General features: G+C 36.6%; 1 protein-coding gene across 1 annotated transcript in view; it reads right to left on the bottom strand.

The window, feature by feature from the left end:
* myo10l3 (myosin X, like 3) overlaps window positions 1–21,728 on the bottom strand; it is an 83,727-nt gene that overhangs the window by 34,909 nt on the left and 27,090 nt on the right. The window contains exons 3-17 of the mRNA XM_058787433.1: window positions 15,557–15,715; window positions 14,286–14,473; window positions 12,984–13,118; window positions 12,755–12,893; window positions 12,581–12,665; window positions 12,378–12,484; window positions 11,862–11,991; window positions 10,639–10,757; window positions 8,792–8,938; window positions 8,595–8,695; window positions 5,034–5,100; window positions 3,857–3,949; window positions 3,469–3,537; window positions 1,204–1,286; window positions 212–320 (exon numbers count right to left, since the gene is read on the bottom strand). Coding sequence (XP_058643416.1) covers window positions 212–320; window positions 1,204–1,286; window positions 3,469–3,537; window positions 3,857–3,949; window positions 5,034–5,100; window positions 8,595–8,695; window positions 8,792–8,938; window positions 10,639–10,757; window positions 11,862–11,991; window positions 12,378–12,484; window positions 12,581–12,665; window positions 12,755–12,893; window positions 12,984–13,118; window positions 14,286–14,473; window positions 15,557–15,715 — 1,731 coding nt within the window. The remainder of the gene's footprint in view (window positions 1–211; window positions 321–1,203; window positions 1,287–3,468; window positions 3,538–3,856; window positions 3,950–5,033; window positions 5,101–8,594; window positions 8,696–8,791; window positions 8,939–10,638; window positions 10,758–11,861; window positions 11,992–12,377; window positions 12,485–12,580; window positions 12,666–12,754; window positions 12,894–12,983; window positions 13,119–14,285; window positions 14,474–15,556; window positions 15,716–21,728) is intronic.

Genomic DNA, 21,728 nt, shown 5'->3' with positions numbered 1-21,728 from the left:
TGAGCAGTGCATTCTGGGAGTTACTGTTTATGTGAATCATGTGATGCTGCCTTCGAACTGCGAAGTGAAAACAAGGTATTTTAGCATCTATAATGCCCTAGACTATAGGTTTTGGGACAGAGCAGTTGTCTCACAATCTTCTTGTCCTGATTATTTCAAAATATAGTTGTATAAAAACATCAGATAAGATCATTTAGATCATCTGTCTCACCCGGAACTGAGAGCTGACGGTGGGTTTGCGGCGGGCAGTGCCCATCTTCAGAGTCTCGTCTCCATTCCTGCTACCAACACGCTCAAACAGGTCATAGATGAAGTCAAGCCTGAGAGACACACAATAGAGACAATATCGCTCGCAAACATCATTCATATCAGCAGAAATGGAGATCAGCAACAACTGCTTCAGGGTGGCTGGATGTTTAACTTCAAATTTCGATGAATGTATATAGGAAAGTGTATACCTTTTTAACAGCTTTTTTCCTTCATTACATGATTTTAAATGGTCCTACGGTGTGTCAAATTCATTTGTAACCCTTTCCCCACCAAAAAATATTTTTTTGTTATATGCTTAGGTACGCTATTATCTATCTATATATATTATCTATATCTCCTGAATGAGTCTAGAATGTGCCAATCAAAAGCAGAAACGAGCGATCTTGTATATACGCATATGAAAAATAATGCGAACATCAACAATAAAAAGCATATAAATGAAAACTTCTTAATGTTACAGAGTGAAATGTTAATCCAGGAAGTGGTAAAGGACTGTGCAAGCTTTGGGGGTGCTGCAGTATTTTTTCTCAGCTTTTTGCTCAAAATGTTGCTTTTTTTATGAAACCTGTCTAGCACTGAAGTGTCAATAAAAAAAGAATGCTTGAAGCTAGAATAAAGCGGAATTTTGGTTTAAAAGCATTGCATGTTCAGATATTCGTACAGCAAAATATTCTTTATTTATAATTTCAAATTTATAATTTGAAAATTATCAAAAATGCTGACAGTGGCTGGCAACTTTTTTCAAAAACGCTGGCGGGGAAAAGAGTTCAAATTAAAAATATTCCATATAGTCTCTTAATTAAAATTGATTTATAAAAGCTTCATTAATGAATGATTTTAGATGCAGAATAATATCACAAAATGCCCAAAATATTTCTTGTCAATAGTTTTTCTAGTATGAGAAGCATCATTTACAGCACAGTGATTTGTTACCTGCTGTCTTTCAGCATATTGAGAATATCATCTCTGAATGTGTCTCTGTTCTTCTCTAGAATGCCACGCACATCATACAGTACCTGACACACACAAAGACAAATACAGTTACTAAATACATGTACAATGACTTAATGATAATGCATATATTTATTTTATGGATGGAAAATATTTTTTATTATATACTTTTTCATGTGTCATTTCAGCCTAACATTTCAGCCTAATAATGAGAGACCGAAGAGAGAGGTTGATCGAGCTGCCGCAGTTTAATGCAGTCACCTGTTGAGTATTACTCAGTCATGACCTCCGTGGCGACAGATTCCTCCACTGATCTTAACACTATGAAATAAACTCCTGAGCTGTAAAGTATGCATCATCCACAACACATGCTGGTGGTATTTATAACACCATCTCGATAATTACAATCTCTCATTTAAACAAAGAATTCATCCAAAGCTTATAGTCCGATCTTTCATTGTGTTGGCCTAGAGAGCAGATGCTAAAGATATTCTCCATCTGAAAGCATCTGAAAGACTGGATAGATATTGTGGGAAGCATGCATCACATCAGACATTTTGCACACAAGACTGTGGTGAAGATATCTGGCCAAATCAGATGTTTTCCAGCAACAATATATAAAAATCCTCAGAAGTAGATTGAAAGCAAAACTTCATGAGATAGAAGTCTTAATACACTACATGCGATTTTAGACGTTTTACTGGAAAGCACGACTGATTAAAATGACTTTTTTTTTGGAGAAGAGAGAGAAAGTAAAGAGTAAAATGCAAGTAGAAGCGTGAATAAAACTGTCAGGAGAAGAGAAATGGCAACTAGAGAAGGAGCTGGACAGCATGCCAAATGCTTCTCATGGGAGTGCATGTTAGGCGTGTGGTTTCCAGCACATTAAACTGTGGAGGCTTCGTGTGGTGCCCATGGTGAAAGGGCAAAGCAGCTCTTCACTTTCCATCTCTCTCTCTCTCTCTCTCTGTGCTTTTTTCAGCATACTGCTCTGACTGCATTCTCTCTCTCTCTCTCTCTCTCTCTCCTGAAAAGACTAATTCCTCTCTTAAAGCCTGAAAATGATACTGCAGATGATGAGAGAAGGAGAAGACTGGGGAAGTCCAGTGTCCACTTTCTACTGATAATAACACCTATGCAACAGGGATATCGGCCAATATCTGAGATTATAGGTATCAGCAGAAATGGTCGTTCCACCTGCTGTTGTTTCCAAAATGTACTAACAACCTTGTTTATGAATAATGCACATTTCATGTTTTAAATTATACAACATTTAGTTTGAGTACTTGATATATTAGCATTACCCGAGGCCTTGTGCCTGAATAGGATATTCAGAACTAAAGCAATCTTGCTTGTATGACATTATTAAATATTTTTATAGTCAGTAAATATTGCATAAAGTGAGTGTTAATTTATATTCAGCAATTTTATGCATCATATTTTCAGCCATTCATCTACTGCAATGTTACTGTAAAACACAGAATAGTGTCACACTTGTGCCACATGTGCATACGTGTGTGTGTGTGTGTGTGTGTGTGTGTGTGTGTGTGTGTGTGTGTGTGTGTGGAGTCTGCCAACTCAGATATCAATTAAATGCATTTAAACTGTTCTATAAATTTTGGCAGACCTTATAAAATCTTTCCAACCTCACAAATAATGCACCACAAAACCCATACTGTAAAACGCTTTTGCTTTACACTGCAATTTTCTTCTAGATACACTCTGAAAGAAGGTTCTTCAGATTCTAAAAAGGTAAGAAAGAGATGGTTCTTTAAAGAACCTTTGACTGAAAGGTTCTTTGTGGAACCAAAAATGGTTCTTCTATGGCATCGCTTGAAGAACCTTTTGAAGCACCTTTATTTTTAAGAGTGTACCTGGTGAGACACACTATAAATTCTAGGCTGTATCTTGAAAAAGTGTGTTTGTTTCTCTCGAATTTGTCACACACTTGTTGACAGTTTGGTTAACGTTTACTAATAGTAAAATTATTAAAAATTGCTTCTGAAATAAAAAATGTAACTTTAAAAAAAAAAAAGAAATATTGCTGAACATTAGCTGAAGTACTAAAATTAAACGCCACTAACTTACTAAAATCAAAAGTAAAATAAAAGTAAGCTAAATAGAATTTTTTTAAAATGACAATCACATAGTTTAAATAAAATGAATATTAAAACTGAAAATAAAAAATAAAAGCTTATTAATAAATATAAAACATGCTAAAGTAACACTGCTTGTTGATGTAATTACCTCTCCTGCATAATGTTTAATACCAAACTGGTGATCTGCCACTCTTGGTTTCACGTAGTAAGGGTTTGTCTGCAGAGAAAGAAACACATAACACATTATTTTTTTTATTTTGTTCAGTGAGCACACACAGAGGTACTTCAGTCAGGGCATACTGTATGTGGGTTCTCCGAGGACGCACTCATTGTTCCTGCGGCCTGAGGAAAGCCTGCTCATGTTACCGTATTGTGCATGTGCGTGTGAGAGGCTGTGGGGGTGTGACTGGGTGTTGCCTATTGGCTCAACGAGTTTAAAGAAGAATTAACTCACTGTGATCTGAAATGAGATGGGGCGGGGGGGGGGGAGAAATGCGTACTGTATGTCTGTGAGTGTTTTGAAAAGAAGGACTTACGGCATGCCGGCTGTGGAGTTTCTCCAGCAGGGTGTAGTCCGTGCCTTTAGGGAATCTGCTCTCTTCATTGATAAGAGCCAACATGCCCAGTTTCTGAGGAAAGAGCACACTGATCTAAGCACACACTCTCTATGGCTCTCCACATTAACCACAGGGGTCTAGTTTGTAATCGATCAGAGATGCTAATTATAATCGTTTTAACAGTGGGCCATCATTCATTACTAGTGTCAAATACTGTCTCTCAAATTACACTAATATTTACTTGTATGTCATGTAGCCATTTGTGTAAGAAAATGGTTAATTTCAAGTTGTTGATTATTCTCAGTGACAACTCCGATGCTTTTTTCTTTTTTTTTTTTAAATCATACTGTTCTTTTTAGCTACTTGATATAGAAGACCCGATAGCATATGGGTCATACATCTTTTCGATTTCAGCTGGAACATGCAATTCTTGCTGCAACATAATATGCAATAATTTGCAATCTCTAAAAATTGAGCAGATGTTTCTACACTTTTTATGTTCTTGCAAATTCACTTTTTTCGAACGTTTAGTGGACATTTATGCAAATTATAATGCAACACTTTCCAGACCTCTTAGAGATTTACACTACGGCTCAAATGTTTGGGTCAGCAGATTTTTTTTTTTTTTTTGATGGAAATCTCTTATGCTCACCAAGGCTGCAATAATTTGAGCAACAACACAGTAAAAACAAGGGGGGAAATTATTACAATTTAAAATAAATGTTCCTATTTTAATATATTTTAAATTGTAATTTAAATTATAATTTAGTTCTGGTAAATCAGAATTTTTAGCAGTCATTACTCCAGTCTTCAGTGCCATATGATCTTTCAGAAATCATTCTAATTTCTTATTTAAGAAATCATTTCCTATTATTATCAATGTTGGAAACAGTTGTGCTGCCTAATATTGTTTTTTTAGGATTCTTCTATGAAAAGAAAGTTCAAAAGAACAGCATTTATTTGAAATAAACATATTTTGCAATGATAAAAAGTATGCAAATCATTCTGAAAGTGAAAATCCCATGACTAATGGAGATGTTCGTTTGAAATGATGAAATTCCTCATGTGCTAATAGTTATCAAAAGTGGAATGGTTTCTAATGAGCACTGTGCGGTCACAGTGAGAGCTGATTAAAGGTCAAAGGTTAAAAGGACACCTTTTCGATCAGATCCAAACACTCTGCGTTGTCCATCCAGTCGATGGCTTCCCAGTGTATCCCCTCCCTGTGCGGAGACACAAGAGAACCTCTTGAGCAACATCACAACACTACAAGTACACAAAGGTGGTATTATCCTCAGGGTTCATGTGATGAAATGAGCTGTGACCGGGCTCTGCTGACCCCCCTCAGCCATCACATTTCAACACAAGAACACAACTGTGTGGGAAAGAGGAGACCCATTCACACATCTGGCAGAGTGCCTCCATAGCCACAACAGCAAGAACAGGCCGAGAAACCCGCCCTCAGTTCATCTGCTATCTCTCCATCACTCAGCCCTAAAAGAGATCACAGGACGGTCCATGTCCTGTATATCATGATCATGTCGCACCTCCACCCTTCTATGCTATTTCACCCCGCTGTGACCTGAGCTCTCTGCGACACCTGATAGTGTGAAGCTATGTGTCTACAAATGAGCCTGTATCGTACGCTTTGGGTTTCATGCAGCAATTTCATCTCCTGATGATGATGTAACTACGAGGACATAATGTACGCAGGGAGGCGCACGCACACAAATGCTCGGACAACACATTGCAGTTAGGGGTGTGCGATATATATCGTCTGCGATTAGTGTTGGGCTCAAAGAATGTAATATATTACTCATTACCAGTTACTCCTTTCAAAAGTAATATTGTTACTTTACTTATAACTTTCTGGCAACAGTAATTAGTTACACTTCTAGTTACATTACTGTTTCTTCACGCCGCACAGAAGTTGTAACTTTGTATTCTTCTAGAATGTCATTAACTACATATTTCTGCCTCATTGTTTGACCAAAACCCACATTTTATTACAAACACTCAATAGTGATTGATAGTGACATTCAAGTAGAAGTAATCTCATTAATTGTCATGTGTAGCTTGAAGCTAATTGTAATTCGTTGCTCATATACGATTATATTTCATTATGCATTTTATCAAATCACATAAGTTTGTCAGAAACGGTTTAATTTTCCAAAAAGATTTTTAATTATAGTAATATAATGTACCACATGCTGATCAGAGGGATGTAATGCCAGAGTAATGTAAAGCCACAACTTACACAACAGTGTTCAGATCATGTTTTTTCCCGACAAAATCAATATAATGCAATATTTCTATCTGCTGAATGTAAGCTTTTCGTGTCAGTCCTGAAAATTATGAAAATACATTTAGGAATTATTCGATTGTTAGATTTTAAATCAGCGGGTTTTATGGATGGTAACTGTAATATTATTACTGAAATCTTATTAGTAATTAGTTACACTACTAGTTACTGTAAAAAGCAATATTATTACAGTAACTAGTTACTGCCCAACCCTGTCTGTGATAATATCGTAATTGTTGTTTTAACGATGTGCGATTTGACATTATCGAGCAATTTGCAAAAACCATTCAAAAGACCCCTACAGAGTGCACGCGTGTACATTACGTGAAGTCTAGACTAGCGTGCAAGTGCATTTAGAGTGCATTCTTTCACTACATGATTCACTCTATTAAAATACATTTAGAATGGTCACAAATTCAAGACATTGGGGCAGAAAATGTATATATTTATACCACTTCATATAACCTAGTTATTAATCAATTTCACACGAAGAGTGCCGTTTTTCTCCAAAAATTACCACGATGTGATTTTTTTTTATTACAACAGTTCAAGAAACAAGAAGCTAATAAAGACTTTTAGATACCATATTTCCAGCCACAGCGCCGTTTTGCGAATGATTCGGTTCAATCGTAATGACTCACTTATTAACAGTGACTTGCTGCCACCTGCTGGCGGTTTTAATTTCACATTCAAAGTATCTTTATTTATTTAAATAATTTCAAATATCAGTATTAAACATTTTATTTTTAATATATTAAAACATTATTTATGCATTTGTAATCACATCTTAAATGCATAAAACAGCACATCATGTCCTGCATTAAACAGTGTGTAAATACATCTAAATGCCACTTCAGATGCAGCTTCTGTGTTTCCTCTGCATTGCAAAGATGAATTTTATTGATTCTGATTTAATTTGTTTGGTAACAGCCCAAATGTCTAATTATTCTAATTCACTGATTAAACGTAAGAATTTGACTCAAAAGATAATGGACACTTTTAGAAAAAAATGGCTTTATAAAGGTAAAAATGCCCATAAAATGTAAAAATTAGTTTAAACTTATTGGAAAATATTAATTTCCATCAGTGTGAACTGACCACCACACAGAATATGAAGAATATCAAAAACTTTAGAAGTCAGCTGTCTACAGCAGTCCATAAGGTGCCAGCACAAGAAAATATAGAGATATAATTTTTTGTCAATATCGCACACCCCTAATTGCAGTTGTGCAGTCCAGTTGTATACACTTATTCTTGCATTACTGTGTGTCAGCAACAGTCCTCAGTATTCAAAATGTGTTGTTATTAGCAGGGGCGGACTTAACATTTAAGCAAGGTAAGCGGTCGCTTAGGGGGCCCCATCTGATATTGGACTGAGTTGTATGGGATAATTGTATGTTTGTAAAAAGATTGAAAAAGTTGACAGTTTATTAAATGAATGAATGAATGAATGATGCATTTATATAGAGCTTTATTGTGTATTGCTGTACACCCAAAGCGCTTTGCAATCATGTGTGTGTGTGGGGGGTCTCTCCTCAACCACTACCAGACAAGTCAAATGGACAAGCATTTTTAATTTTTTTTTAATCATTTCTTTTGTGATCTGAAAAAATATATATATATAAGGTAGCCTAATATGGCTTTAGAACATCAGGTTGACTCATTACTGGTTGTGAAGGGATAAATAAACTATAAACTAGCGTGAGCGCGCAAAATAAGGGTTAGGCGTAAAAGAGCGGTTATTGTGTTGGGGCCCCGTACCTTGAATTTGCTTAGGGCCCCAAAATCACTAAGTCTGCACCTGGTTATTAGCTATAACCAGTGTTGGAAAGGTTACTTTGGAAATGTAATAGGTTACAGATTACAAGTTACCCTATTTAAAATGTAATTGAAATCTTTGCACTGCATTCTTAGAGTAGCCACAAGGGGTGAACGAAGTCGTTTTCATGTGTCAATTTTCTCTTTCAAGTCACTATGCAAACAGTTTGAAGACAATCTTTCTGAGTATGTTAGTCTGATTCTAAAATAACTCAATTATTGCTTCTCTTGAGTACAAAAGTCTGTTATCCACTCAGTAATGTAGTAAAACACACACTGTGCCCAACTTCCATACTATATAGTATGCGAAAAACTGTTTGTGAGAGTAAAAAGTACCCTGATGAAGTCGAAGTGTGCATCTGATGGACCTTTTATTACGCCATAAGACCAGTCTACTTTTGTGTATATGGTTTTATGGTCTTATGATCATGCATAAACCTAATATGGCAATATGGAGTATCAAAGACAGTGTAGGACTATCTAAGTTATTTTGAGTGCTAAATTAGGTCAAAATCAGAGAAATAAAGCTCTTTTTTTTGACAGATCTCTTCCAGGAGCAGGGCTTTGGTGCTAACCATGGTCACTGACAGTCCTCACCTGTTATATTCAAGCTGCTCCAGGGAGAAGATGTGCTTGTTGAAGTACTCCTGGAGCTTCTCGTTGGCATAGTTAATGCTGAACTGCTCGAACCGGTTCACCTGGAGGAGGAAAAAAGCCATAAAAACTTGACAGCATGCCATTGACAGACAGTCTGGCTGGAACATTTCACCTCTTTGTAATCAACAAACTCTCACCTCAAAGTTTTCAAAGCCAAAGATATCCAAAATGCCAATGGACTTGAAGTTGTCCTTTCCTTTGATTTTCTGGTTAATTCTGGCGATGATCCAAGAAAAACACTGGGAATACAATGCCATGGCCACAGAGTCCCGGGAATCAATTGCCTTTGGAAAGCAGGGCAGAGACGAATATTAATCCAGAGATATTTTCCTTTAGTTAGCCTCCAACAGCGCAATTTAAAACCACAACGTCAACAAGCAATGTCTCTAGAGATTATTACAAAACACTAATATATCGATTTGAATTTCAACATCGTGAAAAAAAAACAAAGTTCACATTATGGGCTGAATCTGCAGGGTTGTTACTCTATGTAATTGTGCATGACTTTAAACGTGCCTTAAGTGCAAAGTTTGAAAACAATGGATGTCTTTCCTGATTCATAGCTGAGTTTGGATAAAGTACAGCGACCACAATAAGTATGCAAGTCAAATAAGTCAAATTTAAACCACCCAATCCCAACAAAGAAATATGTTTTTAATTATGCTCAGAATAAAGAAGTAAAAAAAGAGTAGTGGAACTTGCTCATATTCAATGTGATAAACTACACTGGTCCAAGAACACACATGCAGACTGTGAGAAATGACTTTACACAGTACATCCACTCAAACTAGCCTACCAATTCATTTTGCAAAAGTGATGAAAAGTATGGAAGCTCTTTGCCTCTGGAGTTTCAGTTCAACTCATAAACCCAGCAATAACCCTGAGCTGCTATTACTGGATTACAGATGGAGAGAAAGTTAATACCCGCAAATTAGACTCTGCTATTCCTAAGAACGCCAAACTCCCGTCTATTGTTTCAGCAACACTATAATTCATCAGTCAGAGACACTTCTGCCTGATTCTGAACAGTGTGTTGGCTCCATCAGAAAGACCTGAAAGAATGGCTGTTTGTGCAGGATACGGCCAATGGCAGCTGTTGAGGTCCTGACCACTGTGTTAATGCATTATGGGGAGAGGAGGAGGAGGAATAAGGGCCTCCATTAAGACGTGGCACTGCTTTATGACCGCTGACACAGGCTGGAGTTAGTGGCCATTGTCTTTGTTCATGAAAAGATTGCTTGTGTGTTTCTACCGAGTCGGTCACAAAGGCCAGGGTCCGTTCTACATGCTAGATGAGATTTATAGGATAATGTGGTTTGGGGTCTCTTTATTCTTCGCATGCATAGACTTCCCCCCCTTTCCCCTCATCGGTCTTGCTCTCCTTCAAAAACCAGTTTTCAATTTCAAAAATCAAGCCTTTGATTTTGGTTCCTTTGCGGAAAAGAGGAATTCTTAAAGAGTACATTTTGAAAGCTCTGCACTAGTGCTACATTAACTGTCTCTTGTGTTTACCGTGCATATTTGTGTAATAGACTGCCCCCATTTGGCGGCTGCTAACCGCTGTCTCCACACTCGGCCTCTATTGTGTTTCTTCTCATGAGATCTTTATCACTGAGTTATTATAGCGGGAATCCGAGGGGACAAAAAAACAGGAAATGGTACCAAGTCACGCAAAGACGCTTTCTACACAGGCACATGGGTGTGAGCATGTTTTTAATGACAGTCTGTCAGTAAATCTGGGGTGAGTCTGGGGATGCAGGGAAACATGTGTCTGGACACACTGAGGGCACATGCCACGACATGATACAACATGACGGCTAAAGCAAACAAACCAAAAAACACTTTTTGAAAGCACTGCCTAAACTTATGCCAAAATGTAAAAGAAACCAGAATGAAATCAAGGCAAATGCATAGATAGATCTTATTTCTAGACAGACTTGCCATTGCAACATCACAAAAAAGGATGGACGTCCTGGTTCCTTACCTGTTCCACAGTTAGAGGTGAGCAGATCTCTTCTCCTCTCAGGATCATGGACCGCTGAGTCAGAACCTCAGACAGCTGAAAGGAGTCGAGTCCCAGCAGATCGCTGACGACACTGACCACTGTCATTCAAATAAACACAACGTATAAGCGTCCACAACGTGGAAAGTGTTTATGCATACACAGTTAATGATGATCTTCAGTGGATATTATATATATATATTTGAAAGTAAATTTTCCATCATTTAATATGCAAACACAAATTCAACAGTCTACCTAACGTCTGTTTTTATAATAATGTACATGAAAAAAAAGTTCAAATATTGAGACTGTGAAAGTAATGGCTGATGTATTATTTAACTATAGTGCAAATTGACCAGTTACATTTATGTCTTCAGCTTATTTTTGGAAATAACTGAATCAAATCATGACTCAATTACACATTTCAGGATGCATTGCATTCATAAGATAAAGAACTGTAAGCAAACCTACTACGATTCCAAAAATTTGGGGTCAGAAAAAAATGTAACTTTTATTAAGCAATGACCCATTCAATTGATCAAACAGTAATCATAACATTTACACATTTATAACAAAAAATGCTGTTCTTTTTAACTTGCTATTAATCCAATAATCCTGAAAGAAATGCTTCACGGTTTCCATAAAAATACTAAGCAGCACAACAGTTTTAAACATCAATGATAATAATAAAAAATGTTTCTTGAGCGCCAAATCCACATATTAGAATGATTTCTGAAGGATCGTGTAACACTGAAAACTGGAGTAAAATTCAGCTTTGCCATCACAGGAATAAAATTACATTTTAAAATGTATTGAAATAGAAATTAAACACCTATTTTAAATTGTAATAATAACCTTCGGTCTCCATTCATTGTGACTGCATGGAAATATGCAACCAGTAGAATTGAGTAATTAATTTGATTTTAATGAATCAACGGTTTTTTGGAACTGCTCCAGCATTAAGACAGGTTAGTGAGTTGTCACCCATATGAAGTGCAGTTATCAGAGTGAATTCTGACGTGTTGTAGCATGCCTCTACACGCTCTACTCAGTGAAGGCCTTTACTCTTAGCTCCTGACAGATAAAATACAGGCTGATATTGTGTGCCAGGACTACAGGCGGTATTTAATAGATCCTTCCACTAGGATAACTATTAAAAAAGCATGTATAACACGCTAGCTATGCTTCTGACAAATGCTTCGAACCTCCTTTAGTGGTGATCTGAGCACCCCCTGCAGTCATGAACTCGATGTTGCCGATCTGTAAGACCCCAGAGAGCAGCTTGAAGACATCACGGATCTCTTCCTCAGTGAATTCCATCACCTTCAATGCTTTCTAAAGTCATTAAAAAGAAAAAAGAAAAACATGAGCATGCTTTATTTGACAAATATAGCTGATATTGACTTCTTAAGGGAAAGAGACGAGGAAATGGGATCTGGAAACATTATGCTTACTATGATCACAGAGGTCATTCTTACTTGACCAATAAATATGAAAAACTCAGAATAACTGGAATTTAATTAGTTCTACCTAATACTGTCCGAACAAGTTACAGAAAAGAGATGATGTGGTGCCCTCTAGTGGACATTTATTAAAGCCCAATTGCATGGCATTAAAGAGACTAAATTTGATGTTGTTTTCATGTTGCTCCATGTGCTTTTCATGAGAAAAGCAGCTGTTTTAGAGTCGAGAATGCTGTCAAACATACAGTATTGACTCACCATCACACTATCATAGAGGTGCTTGTCATCCAGGCTTCTGTCTTTCACACAGCCGGACTGGTTGAGGTAATGATACGCCTCGGGGGAATCAGCCAGCATGTACATTTCTGATGGAAAGAACAGAGGGTTAATATATACCACAATGCAATGGCCAAAGAAAGAGTACCACCAAAAACATAAAGAAATAATGCAAAAAATCTGACCTCTGTGCTCATACTTAGCACCTGACAACAATGCATAGAAAATATGGTAGTTCCTCTCTCCCGGATTCTGCCGCACAACTCGATTCTGGAAAGTAATGGCATTTTTAAAACTCAAAGCATTTAATACAACTGCTATAAACAGCTATAATTAAAAAAAAAATACATAAAAGATACCTTTTCAAGTAAATAATCAATAATACAGCCACCCTGGATATTTCCACTCTGAGAGAAGTGAAGCTGAATGAACTTGCCAAAGCGGCTGGAGTTGTTGTTGTAAACGGTTTTTGCATTTCCAAATGCCTCCATTATTGGACTGGAGTGAAAGGGAAAGAATGGGTGTTAAAATGGAAAGAGATACAACGACATCTGTAGAACAGAGCAGGTGTGATAGAGCATGTGTGACCTGCTCTGTACGATGGCCTGCTCTACTCTGGTGGTCCTCTCTGTGAGCGGAGAGCCTGTGGAGTTCTGACTCATGACGGACAGGAACTTCAGCAGCAGTTTGGTGCTCTCTGTTTTCCCAGCACCACTCTCTCCACTGAGAATAAAAACACATGAAGCATACATAAAACACATTTTGTCTGTGGTTTTTTGTTTGTTTTTGAAAGAAGTCTATTATGCTCACCAAGACTGCATTTATCTGATCAAAATACAGTAAAAACAGTAATTAAATTAATTACAGCTGTTGTATTTGAATGTATTTCTGTGATGGTAATGCAGATTTTTCAGCATCATTACTCCAGTCTTCAGCGTCACACGATCCTTCTAAAATCATTATAATACGCTCATTTTCTGCTCAAGAAACTTGGCATCATTGTTGAAAACAGCTTAATATTTTTGTGCAAACTGTGATTTTTTAAAATTTTGTTAAGATACTTTGAAAAAAGTATTTATTTCAAATATGAATGTTTCATAACAATAAATGTCTTTACTGTCAATTTGAATCAATTTAACATATCCCTGCTAAGTCAAATTTATCATTTCTTTCAAAGAAAATCTTACTTTTAAATGGTATTTTGAAATTAATATAAATTGCATCACTCATTACAGCCCAAAACCCTAAATTTACTCCTGAATAGTGAATGAAGGTGAATTCACTCACTACATTTATTTTAGCCAAACTTTGTGAATTACTGAGGAAGTGCACAGTGACTGGTGGGTCACTTCCTGTGAAATGATATATTTATGTATACTTGTTCTATGTGCATTTCCCTTACAGCTGTGCAATCTCTCACAATACTATTAACTCTATGGGGTATGATATGTTTTTGATAATTATGGCCAAATACAATGTGAAGAACACTTCACACAGCACTATTAGGCAATTGGAACAAACCCACAATCATTCCAAGTGCTCACTTCAGAGGGCTTCTGATTCCAAGCTGCCACTAAGCAAATAAAACTGACCTGCATGCCAAGATGAGTTATGCAATAAACCTTGCAGTATAAATCTAACATAATCCATTTCTAGATTCAGTGCTCGCACTCTGATTGGATTACAGTCCTATGGAATAGCAGATGACCAAAACACCCATGCACATCAGTCATCTTGAGTGCATTTGAAAAGCACAAATCACCAACAGCAGTCTAGTGAGCTTATATGAAGAGGATCTGATTAACTGTGCATTAAAATTACAAATGAATTCCATTCCAATCTGATAATAATGCCTTTAAAAGAAGCAACTTTAAACTAGCAGGGCATTACCTGATGAGCACACACTGACTGTCATGTCTCTTCCACAGACAGCGGTAACACTCATTGGCCACAGCAAAGATGTGTGGAGGTAGTTCACCCAGGTGATGTCTGCTGTACACATCCACTGCCTCGGTGTCATACAGACCTGATATCTGCTTATAAGGGTTCACAGCTGCCAGGATGGAGCCAATGTTAGTCTGCATATGAGAACATACAAGTTTGATCTTACACTGTGATGTTTAACATGGAGTGTTCAGCCTTGGAAAAAATAATCCATTAAAGTATTTTGTATTGTATCAATAATGGTTCAAAACTTTCCAGGTGCTGATGAATGTAGTTATATCTGTAGTATGTTTTCTCATAGATATATCTAGCATCACATGGATTCTACACACTACAGATTTCTACAGAATTCAAATGCCCAGAATTAATTTCCAAAGTACTACAAATCCACTGCCAACTGCATGATCAATTGTTAAATATTTTGGGCTAATCTAATAATGCTTTTAGTAAACTATACACATGTTTAGCATGATATGATCATTCCAATATATGTTAAAATTCATTTTGACAATTCGGGAAATTTAAATGAAAGGAATAAAATGATATAAAATGATAATAAAAAACTATCAATACATATGAATAAAAAAAAAACAAATCAAACTTATTTCCATAAAGCATGAATTCTAATTAGTTTCACACAGATAAAATTATCATCAGATGAAATACAGACCATGTCATTTTATTTTTTTCAAAAAAATTTGGTAAGACCAATTCTATAAAAATACCACTAGCAGTTTTTTGGGATGAAAAAACTAAATGGACATCCATCGATAATTGCCCCATTTATGCTTACAGTTATTGATACACAGAAAATTCTGCACAGCATTAAACTCAGATTAAACACCATTAAGGTTCATAGAGGCACAAGACCTCTCAAAGCACAGAGTGTTCCATTGTTTACATGAAAACACTGCAAATTCCAAATTCCTATTTGAATGTAATGAAGGGAATTAGTGTGTGTGTGTGTGTGTCTGTGGACCTACTTAACCATATTTTGGAGACACATTTGTACCCAGAAGTGACCTAATTCTGATAAACCCTCTTTTTGGGGACAGTACTCATGTGTAAAAAATGTCTAAAAATTATAGTAATTAATGTTTTTTTTGTTGTTGTTGTTGTTTTAATTGTAAAAATGCAGAATGTTCTCTCTTAGGGTTATAAGTCTATGCATGCCTATTTAGTTTAGTTTTTTTTTTTTTTTTTTAAATGAAACTTACATAAATGTGGTCCTTCTGGTATCGCAGAAAGAGGTTGTGCATGATGGCGGCCTCATGTAACTCGGCCAGAGTGGACATGTCCTCCACTCCACTGATGCTGGTGGGATGCATGGGGAAAACCTTGAGCCTGTTCACCTCACCCTGATCCAGAGTTATCACCTTCAACACACAAAATCACACCTTCAATGTGACTATCAAAGCACGCTGTCACCAGATGAACAACTGTGAACATTACTTTCAAGTGTTTTCAGATTAACCAGAAAGTGTACAGTTCAATGAACACATGACTGACATAACTAAATATGCATTCCCAAACAGCACATCAGGAATCCAAAGTGTGAAGAAATTAGCTGTGATTTATGCTGCTATGAATCAACAGTGCACTCAGGCAAGGCTCATTTACAGCAGTGTATGTGTGGGCCTGTAGCTTGTTTTACTAATGCGTCCGGACCTGCTGCATCTTTCTGCCAAGTTGTTTCACATTCCTGAAACCATACCCCCAATGACATCTTCACAGCGCTCCTCTCACTTTCACCGTCCTGAGCACTTCTTCCACGACCTGTCCTCAGAAATCCTTGGACACGCTACATCATGTGAGATCACAAGGCTGACATCTCCATTACACGTCGCATTTGAAACGGTTCTCTTTTATCTACCAAACTGACATTGAGGATTCATTTGCTGAATCATACAGACATTGTCTAGTGTATCTGTCATTTTTCACTGACTTATAAGCAACCCACACATTGAGGTTTGCCTTAAAGTGCCCATATTATGGGTAATGAAAGGTTCATATTTTGGGAGTCCCCCACAACAGGTTGACATGCATGCAAGGTCAAAAACACTTTCATTGTCTTATAACATGCATTTATTTTTACCTTATTTGCTCAACGATTCATTTTTCCAAACCCCTCCTTTGCGTGACACTAATCTGCAGTGATTGGTCTCATTTTAATCTCATCTCGCCTGTAATGCCTGATAAAGCAGTGTTTGTGAGCGCAGTGCTGCTTTGTGTACAGCGTTACCGAGGAAACCGCTATTTTTATTGCTCTAAAAGCGGCACCTAGTGGCAAAGAATGAATTTGCATTTTCATTCAGACCAATGTGAAAAGACCAACAAGTGGGCGGGCAATATGCTAATATTGACATCAACATGAAACGGCTTAGGATTCGTTTTAAAAACGACTCGTTTCAATGATTCAGAGTCGACTGACAATAACTTTATACATGGTGCACTTTCAGATTTAAACGGATGTTTTCATTCACTTAGAGCTGTGTTACACAATGCATGAAAGGTAATTTTCAAAAATCCATAATAGGGGCACTTTAAGGTTATATGCACAAATATTTGGGCTACATAAATCTTTAAGTAAATGTCCAAATAATTGTTAATATTATGTCAGAATAGAAATTTATGAGCAGATACCAGTGAATGTTGGATTAGGCTACAGACAAAAAGACAGTGACACAGATTTTCTTATGACAGACATAAAAACAGTCTAACAGACAGCAAAAGTCTGATATTTAGGCAGAAAAAGTGTAATTATTGGAGCTTGCTAAGGTGTTGTTCATATTTAAGGTTCATATTTAAACTTGGGAAAAAATAGTATTTAACTGCAGCACTTGTTCTGCACTGTTTCTGTTCAGTGTTGTTATTGTTAAATAAAAATAAAACCATTAAAAATCATTTTTGTTAATTGAAATAAAACAGAAATAAAAGAAAATATAAATATTAAACCAAAAACTTTTTTTACCTCAGCAACCAAATGAAATTAAATAAGTTTAAGTCCTAAAATTACTAAAACTAAAAGCTAAATAAACAGCTAAAAATAGAAATATATAATATAATAATGTAATAGAAAAGCTACTTAGAAAAACAGATAAACATAAAAACATAGCAAACAAAATAACATTAAAACTGGGAATCTAAAAATAAAAGAATTATTTTTAAATATAGAAAATATAAATATATATATATATATATATATATATATATACATAAATAACACACTGTATATATATATCCCTTGTGTTGGATGTGTTTTTCTTGTAACTGAGATGGATTATAAATCCATTAGCACTAAAATTGAATGATGCCATACAATAATGATCTTATCATTGTGGCTCGTCAGGCCTGTCTCCAGACAGATGAGCTTAATTGATCAGACATGACAGGAAGGAAACAGCACTTTGACAGAATTCCCGCCCCCATCTCAGCTAATGTGATCTGTATGGAGATACGACACGCAAAATCAATGTGTCGTAACACCTGAGGCTCTGTTTACCAAATAAGAGTTGCGGGTGTGAATCTGTAAACAAGTTTCATCACTAGTTCATTCTAGGAAGCACTATAATAATGATTCATTCAAGTATAATGAAGTCACTGTTGCAAAAGCAGAGCAGCTTATAGCTATGTGAATGTGTCTAAGTTTATGTTATCGCTGTGTGACGCCTCGACTTTAAAACCAGACCAGGAATCTGCTGTCTATGGGTAATTTCTCAACACAGCAGGCCGCCAGACGCTTTCCGGGTCAAAGTTCACACACAAAATACAAGAGTTCGAGCCATATGATCTACTAGCAAATATCCAGTGCAGAGGTCAAGGATGTTTAAGCAATAAAACATTCCCGCTAGAGACAAATTCCGCAAATTCCTGTTCATGAGATGCTCACTCCCACCGCTAAGGCCAAACAAACAGCCTGGAGGTTGGAATAACACTCGGTACATACAAAAGGGGAGGGAAAACATGACAATAAATGTGTCTCAACCAAACATTCACAGGAGGAGCTGAGAGACAAGGCTGTCATTACGGGAGGGTGAGCGGCAAAATGGGCCCTGTGGTTGACTCAAGAGTATGGGTGGTGGACCATCCATAAAAATGGTTTAAAATGAATTCAATCAACAGCCCTAATTATAGGGTCTCCTAAATAGCTAGTCCACCTAAATATCATTTTTTCACCATAAAAAAATAAAATCCTACAGTGCCGTGAAAAGGTTTTTGCCCCCTTTCTGTTTTTATTTTTTTATTTTTTGCATATTTGTCACACTTAAAAGATTCAGATTATCAAACTAATTTTAATATTACATAAAGATAATGCAAGTAAATACAAAGTGCATCTATTAAGGGGAAAAAGCTGTCCAAACCTACCTGGCACTACGTGAAAAAGTAATTGCCCCCTCCTGTTAAATCATGAAAGAACTGTGATTAAATGCATTATTTTAGAAAGCTGAGTTGAGTTTCACTAGACACACCCAGGCCTGATTACTGCCAGACCCGCTGACTCAAGAAATCACTTAAATAGAACCTGAAGCATGCTTAAAGAGCAACACATCATGCCACGATCTAAAGAAATTCAAGAACAGATGAGAAACAAAGTAGTTGAGATGTATCAGTCTGGAAAGGGTTATAAAGCCATTTCTAAGGCTTTGGGACTCCAGCGAACCACGGTCAGAGCCATTATCTACAAATGGAGAAAACTTGTAACAGTGGTGAACCTTCCCAGGAGTGGCCGGCCTACCAAAATTATTCCAAGAGCGCAAAGACGACTCATCCAGGAGGTCATAAAAGAACACAGAACAACATCTAAAGAACTGCAGGCCTCACTTGCCTCAATTACAGTCAGTGTTCATGATTCAACAATAAGAAAGAGACTGGGCAAAAACAGCATCCATGGGAGAGTTCCGAGGCAAAAGCCACTGCTGACCAAAAAGAACACAAAGGCTCATCTCACATTTGCCAAATATATCTTGATTATCCCCAAGACCTTTTGGCAAATATTCTGTGGACTGATGAGACAAAAGTTGAATTTTTTGGAAGGTGTGTGTCCCGTTACATCTGGCTTTTCACGTAGGACCAGGCAGGTTTGGACAGCTTTTTTCCCTTAATAAATTAAATCATCATTTCAAAACTGCATTTTGTATTTACTCAGGTTATCTTTGTGTAATATTAAAATTTTTTGATGATCAGAAAGTGTGACAAATATGCAAAAAAAAAAAAAAAAACAGGAAGGGGGCAAAAAGCTTTTCACGGCACTGTAAGAAAACTAAATGAAAACATTTTAATTAAAATAAATAAAGGAAAAATAAACTAAAACAAATTTTTAGACAATTGTTTTTTTTTTTGTTAAACAAAATTTTGATTCCAAAATTAAAAAGAAAAAACAAATATACCATAAAGATTTTAAAAAAAAATTAAAAAATGCCACTAGATAGAGGTCATAAACTTCATTAGATAACTAGATACCTGCTACTATTACTAAAACTATAACAACCCTGTTTTTAAATTTTATTGAAATTTATTTTACTATTTTTTTTATTTATTTTATTTATTTTTATAGTCTAATATATAAACCGCCATTCAAAAGTTTAGTGTCAATAAATAAACTAAATAACAATAAAAAAATAATTTTATTAAGCAAGGATGCATTAAACTAAACAAAAGTTACAGCCATACAAGACATTTATAATGTTACAGATGATTTCTATTTCAAATATAAGCTGTTTTTTCTATTGATCAAGGAATCCTGGGGGGAAAAAAATGTATCAGGGTTTCCACAACAGGGCTCGCAAAATCGCAAGCCCGACGTCCCGGGGCTTTGTGTTTTCCAGTCGGGCTACCAAAATGTATCAACGCCTGCCCAACGGGCTCCTTAAATACAGATCTCCCGCGGGTCCTTAAAAACTCTGAAAGTGAGTTGTATCAAAATTAAGGCCATAAAAAGTTTTAAATGCGTTAAATGGTATAAGAAATGTCTTAATTATAATTTCAAGAGGTCTTACAGTTGGGGACGGAAAGACATGAGTCGCGATACGGCAGGATTAAACTTCAAAAGGCAATGATGTCATTGAATAAATAATTAGCACTGCACGTTTCAAGTCAAAACACGGCGCGGATGTCTTTATGTGAATGTATCTGAAGGTAACCGACTGTCCTCAGAAACGTGTCGTTGGTATTTTAATTTCATTTTACCTATAATTCCTGATAAAGCAGCGTTTATGAGCGCAGAACTGCTTTGTGTACAGCGTTTCCGGGGAAACCGCAATATTTCAGCGCTCCTAAAGTGCCACCTCGTGGCAGAGAGTGAATCTGCATTTCCAATAAGCCTTTCTTGCTGTTTATGGTCAGATCAATGCAAATATCAACTCATGTTTTTACGCAGCAAACACATAGAGTTGTAAATGAGAAAGAAGTTGATGTGCCCTCTAAAAATCTAAACAATTAAGACAGTAATATTTATACGTTTTAAATTAACATAATAATTTATATGCTTGATTGATCCCTTTTCATAAAAATGGTCTATAGCCTGAAACGTTGTTGTATAAGAATTTTGTTTTTGTGAAAACCTGTATCTGAACTGAAAAATCATGTAATTTTATGGCTCAAAACTGTGTTACCATAGACATTGTCCAACCCCGCTCATTCTGTGTTCGTTTTACTTGTGCAGCTCTTAAAATGGGTCATAAATTGCCTTAAATATATTTTTTAAAATTCTGCAGATACCCTGTAAATAGTGAAATAAAATTCCTTCCTTCATATTTGTTGATATTTGTGTCTGATAATTTGGCTCTCAAAGCAACATCTCATATATGTCATCTCACTGTCCTCTGCTTCTTTGACATCTCATTGATGTCAGGTAATATGTCTTATGATCGTGTAACACAATTAGTGTCACGTGTCTGCCTGTCTGAGTTGCTGTTCTCCTTATTTGGTCTAGTTCCGTTTTTCGTTAATTGATTGTCACCACCTGATTTGTATTATGTTGTTTGCTCTTTTGTTCCCATTCTTATAAAAGTCCTCAGTTCTCCCCTTGTATTTGTCCGATCTTGAGTTAATTAAATGGGGAAGTGAGTTGATGCTGTTTCGTTCTCCTGTCTTTCATTTACATTTTATACTACAACCACACACCCGTGACAGAAGATCGGACCTTAACCAAAACTGACTCGATGACGGGGGAGGATAGGCTGTGGGGTTTGCGGCAGGCCGGTCGGAGATTGGAGCGGTATGTGGAGGATTTCTGTGAGCTAGTTCATCAGCTGAGCTGGCGCGACACCGCCCTTGGTGTGTGTTTTCTGCGGGGGCTGGACGATGACACAATCCGTTGTGATCTTCCTGCCTCAGAGATTTCCCTGATATAACTTATTAATCTTGTACTGTTTTTGAATGGTTCCGACT

Source organism: Onychostoma macrolepis, chromosome 09, assembly GCF_012432095.1.
Source record: "Onychostoma macrolepis isolate SWU-2019 chromosome 09, ASM1243209v1, whole genome shotgun sequence".
Lineage (NCBI taxonomy): Eukaryota > Metazoa > Chordata > Actinopteri > Cypriniformes > Cyprinidae > Onychostoma > Onychostoma macrolepis.
The sequence above is the reverse complement of the archived record's forward strand: the minus strand, read 5'-3'. Positions and strand labels throughout refer to the sequence as shown.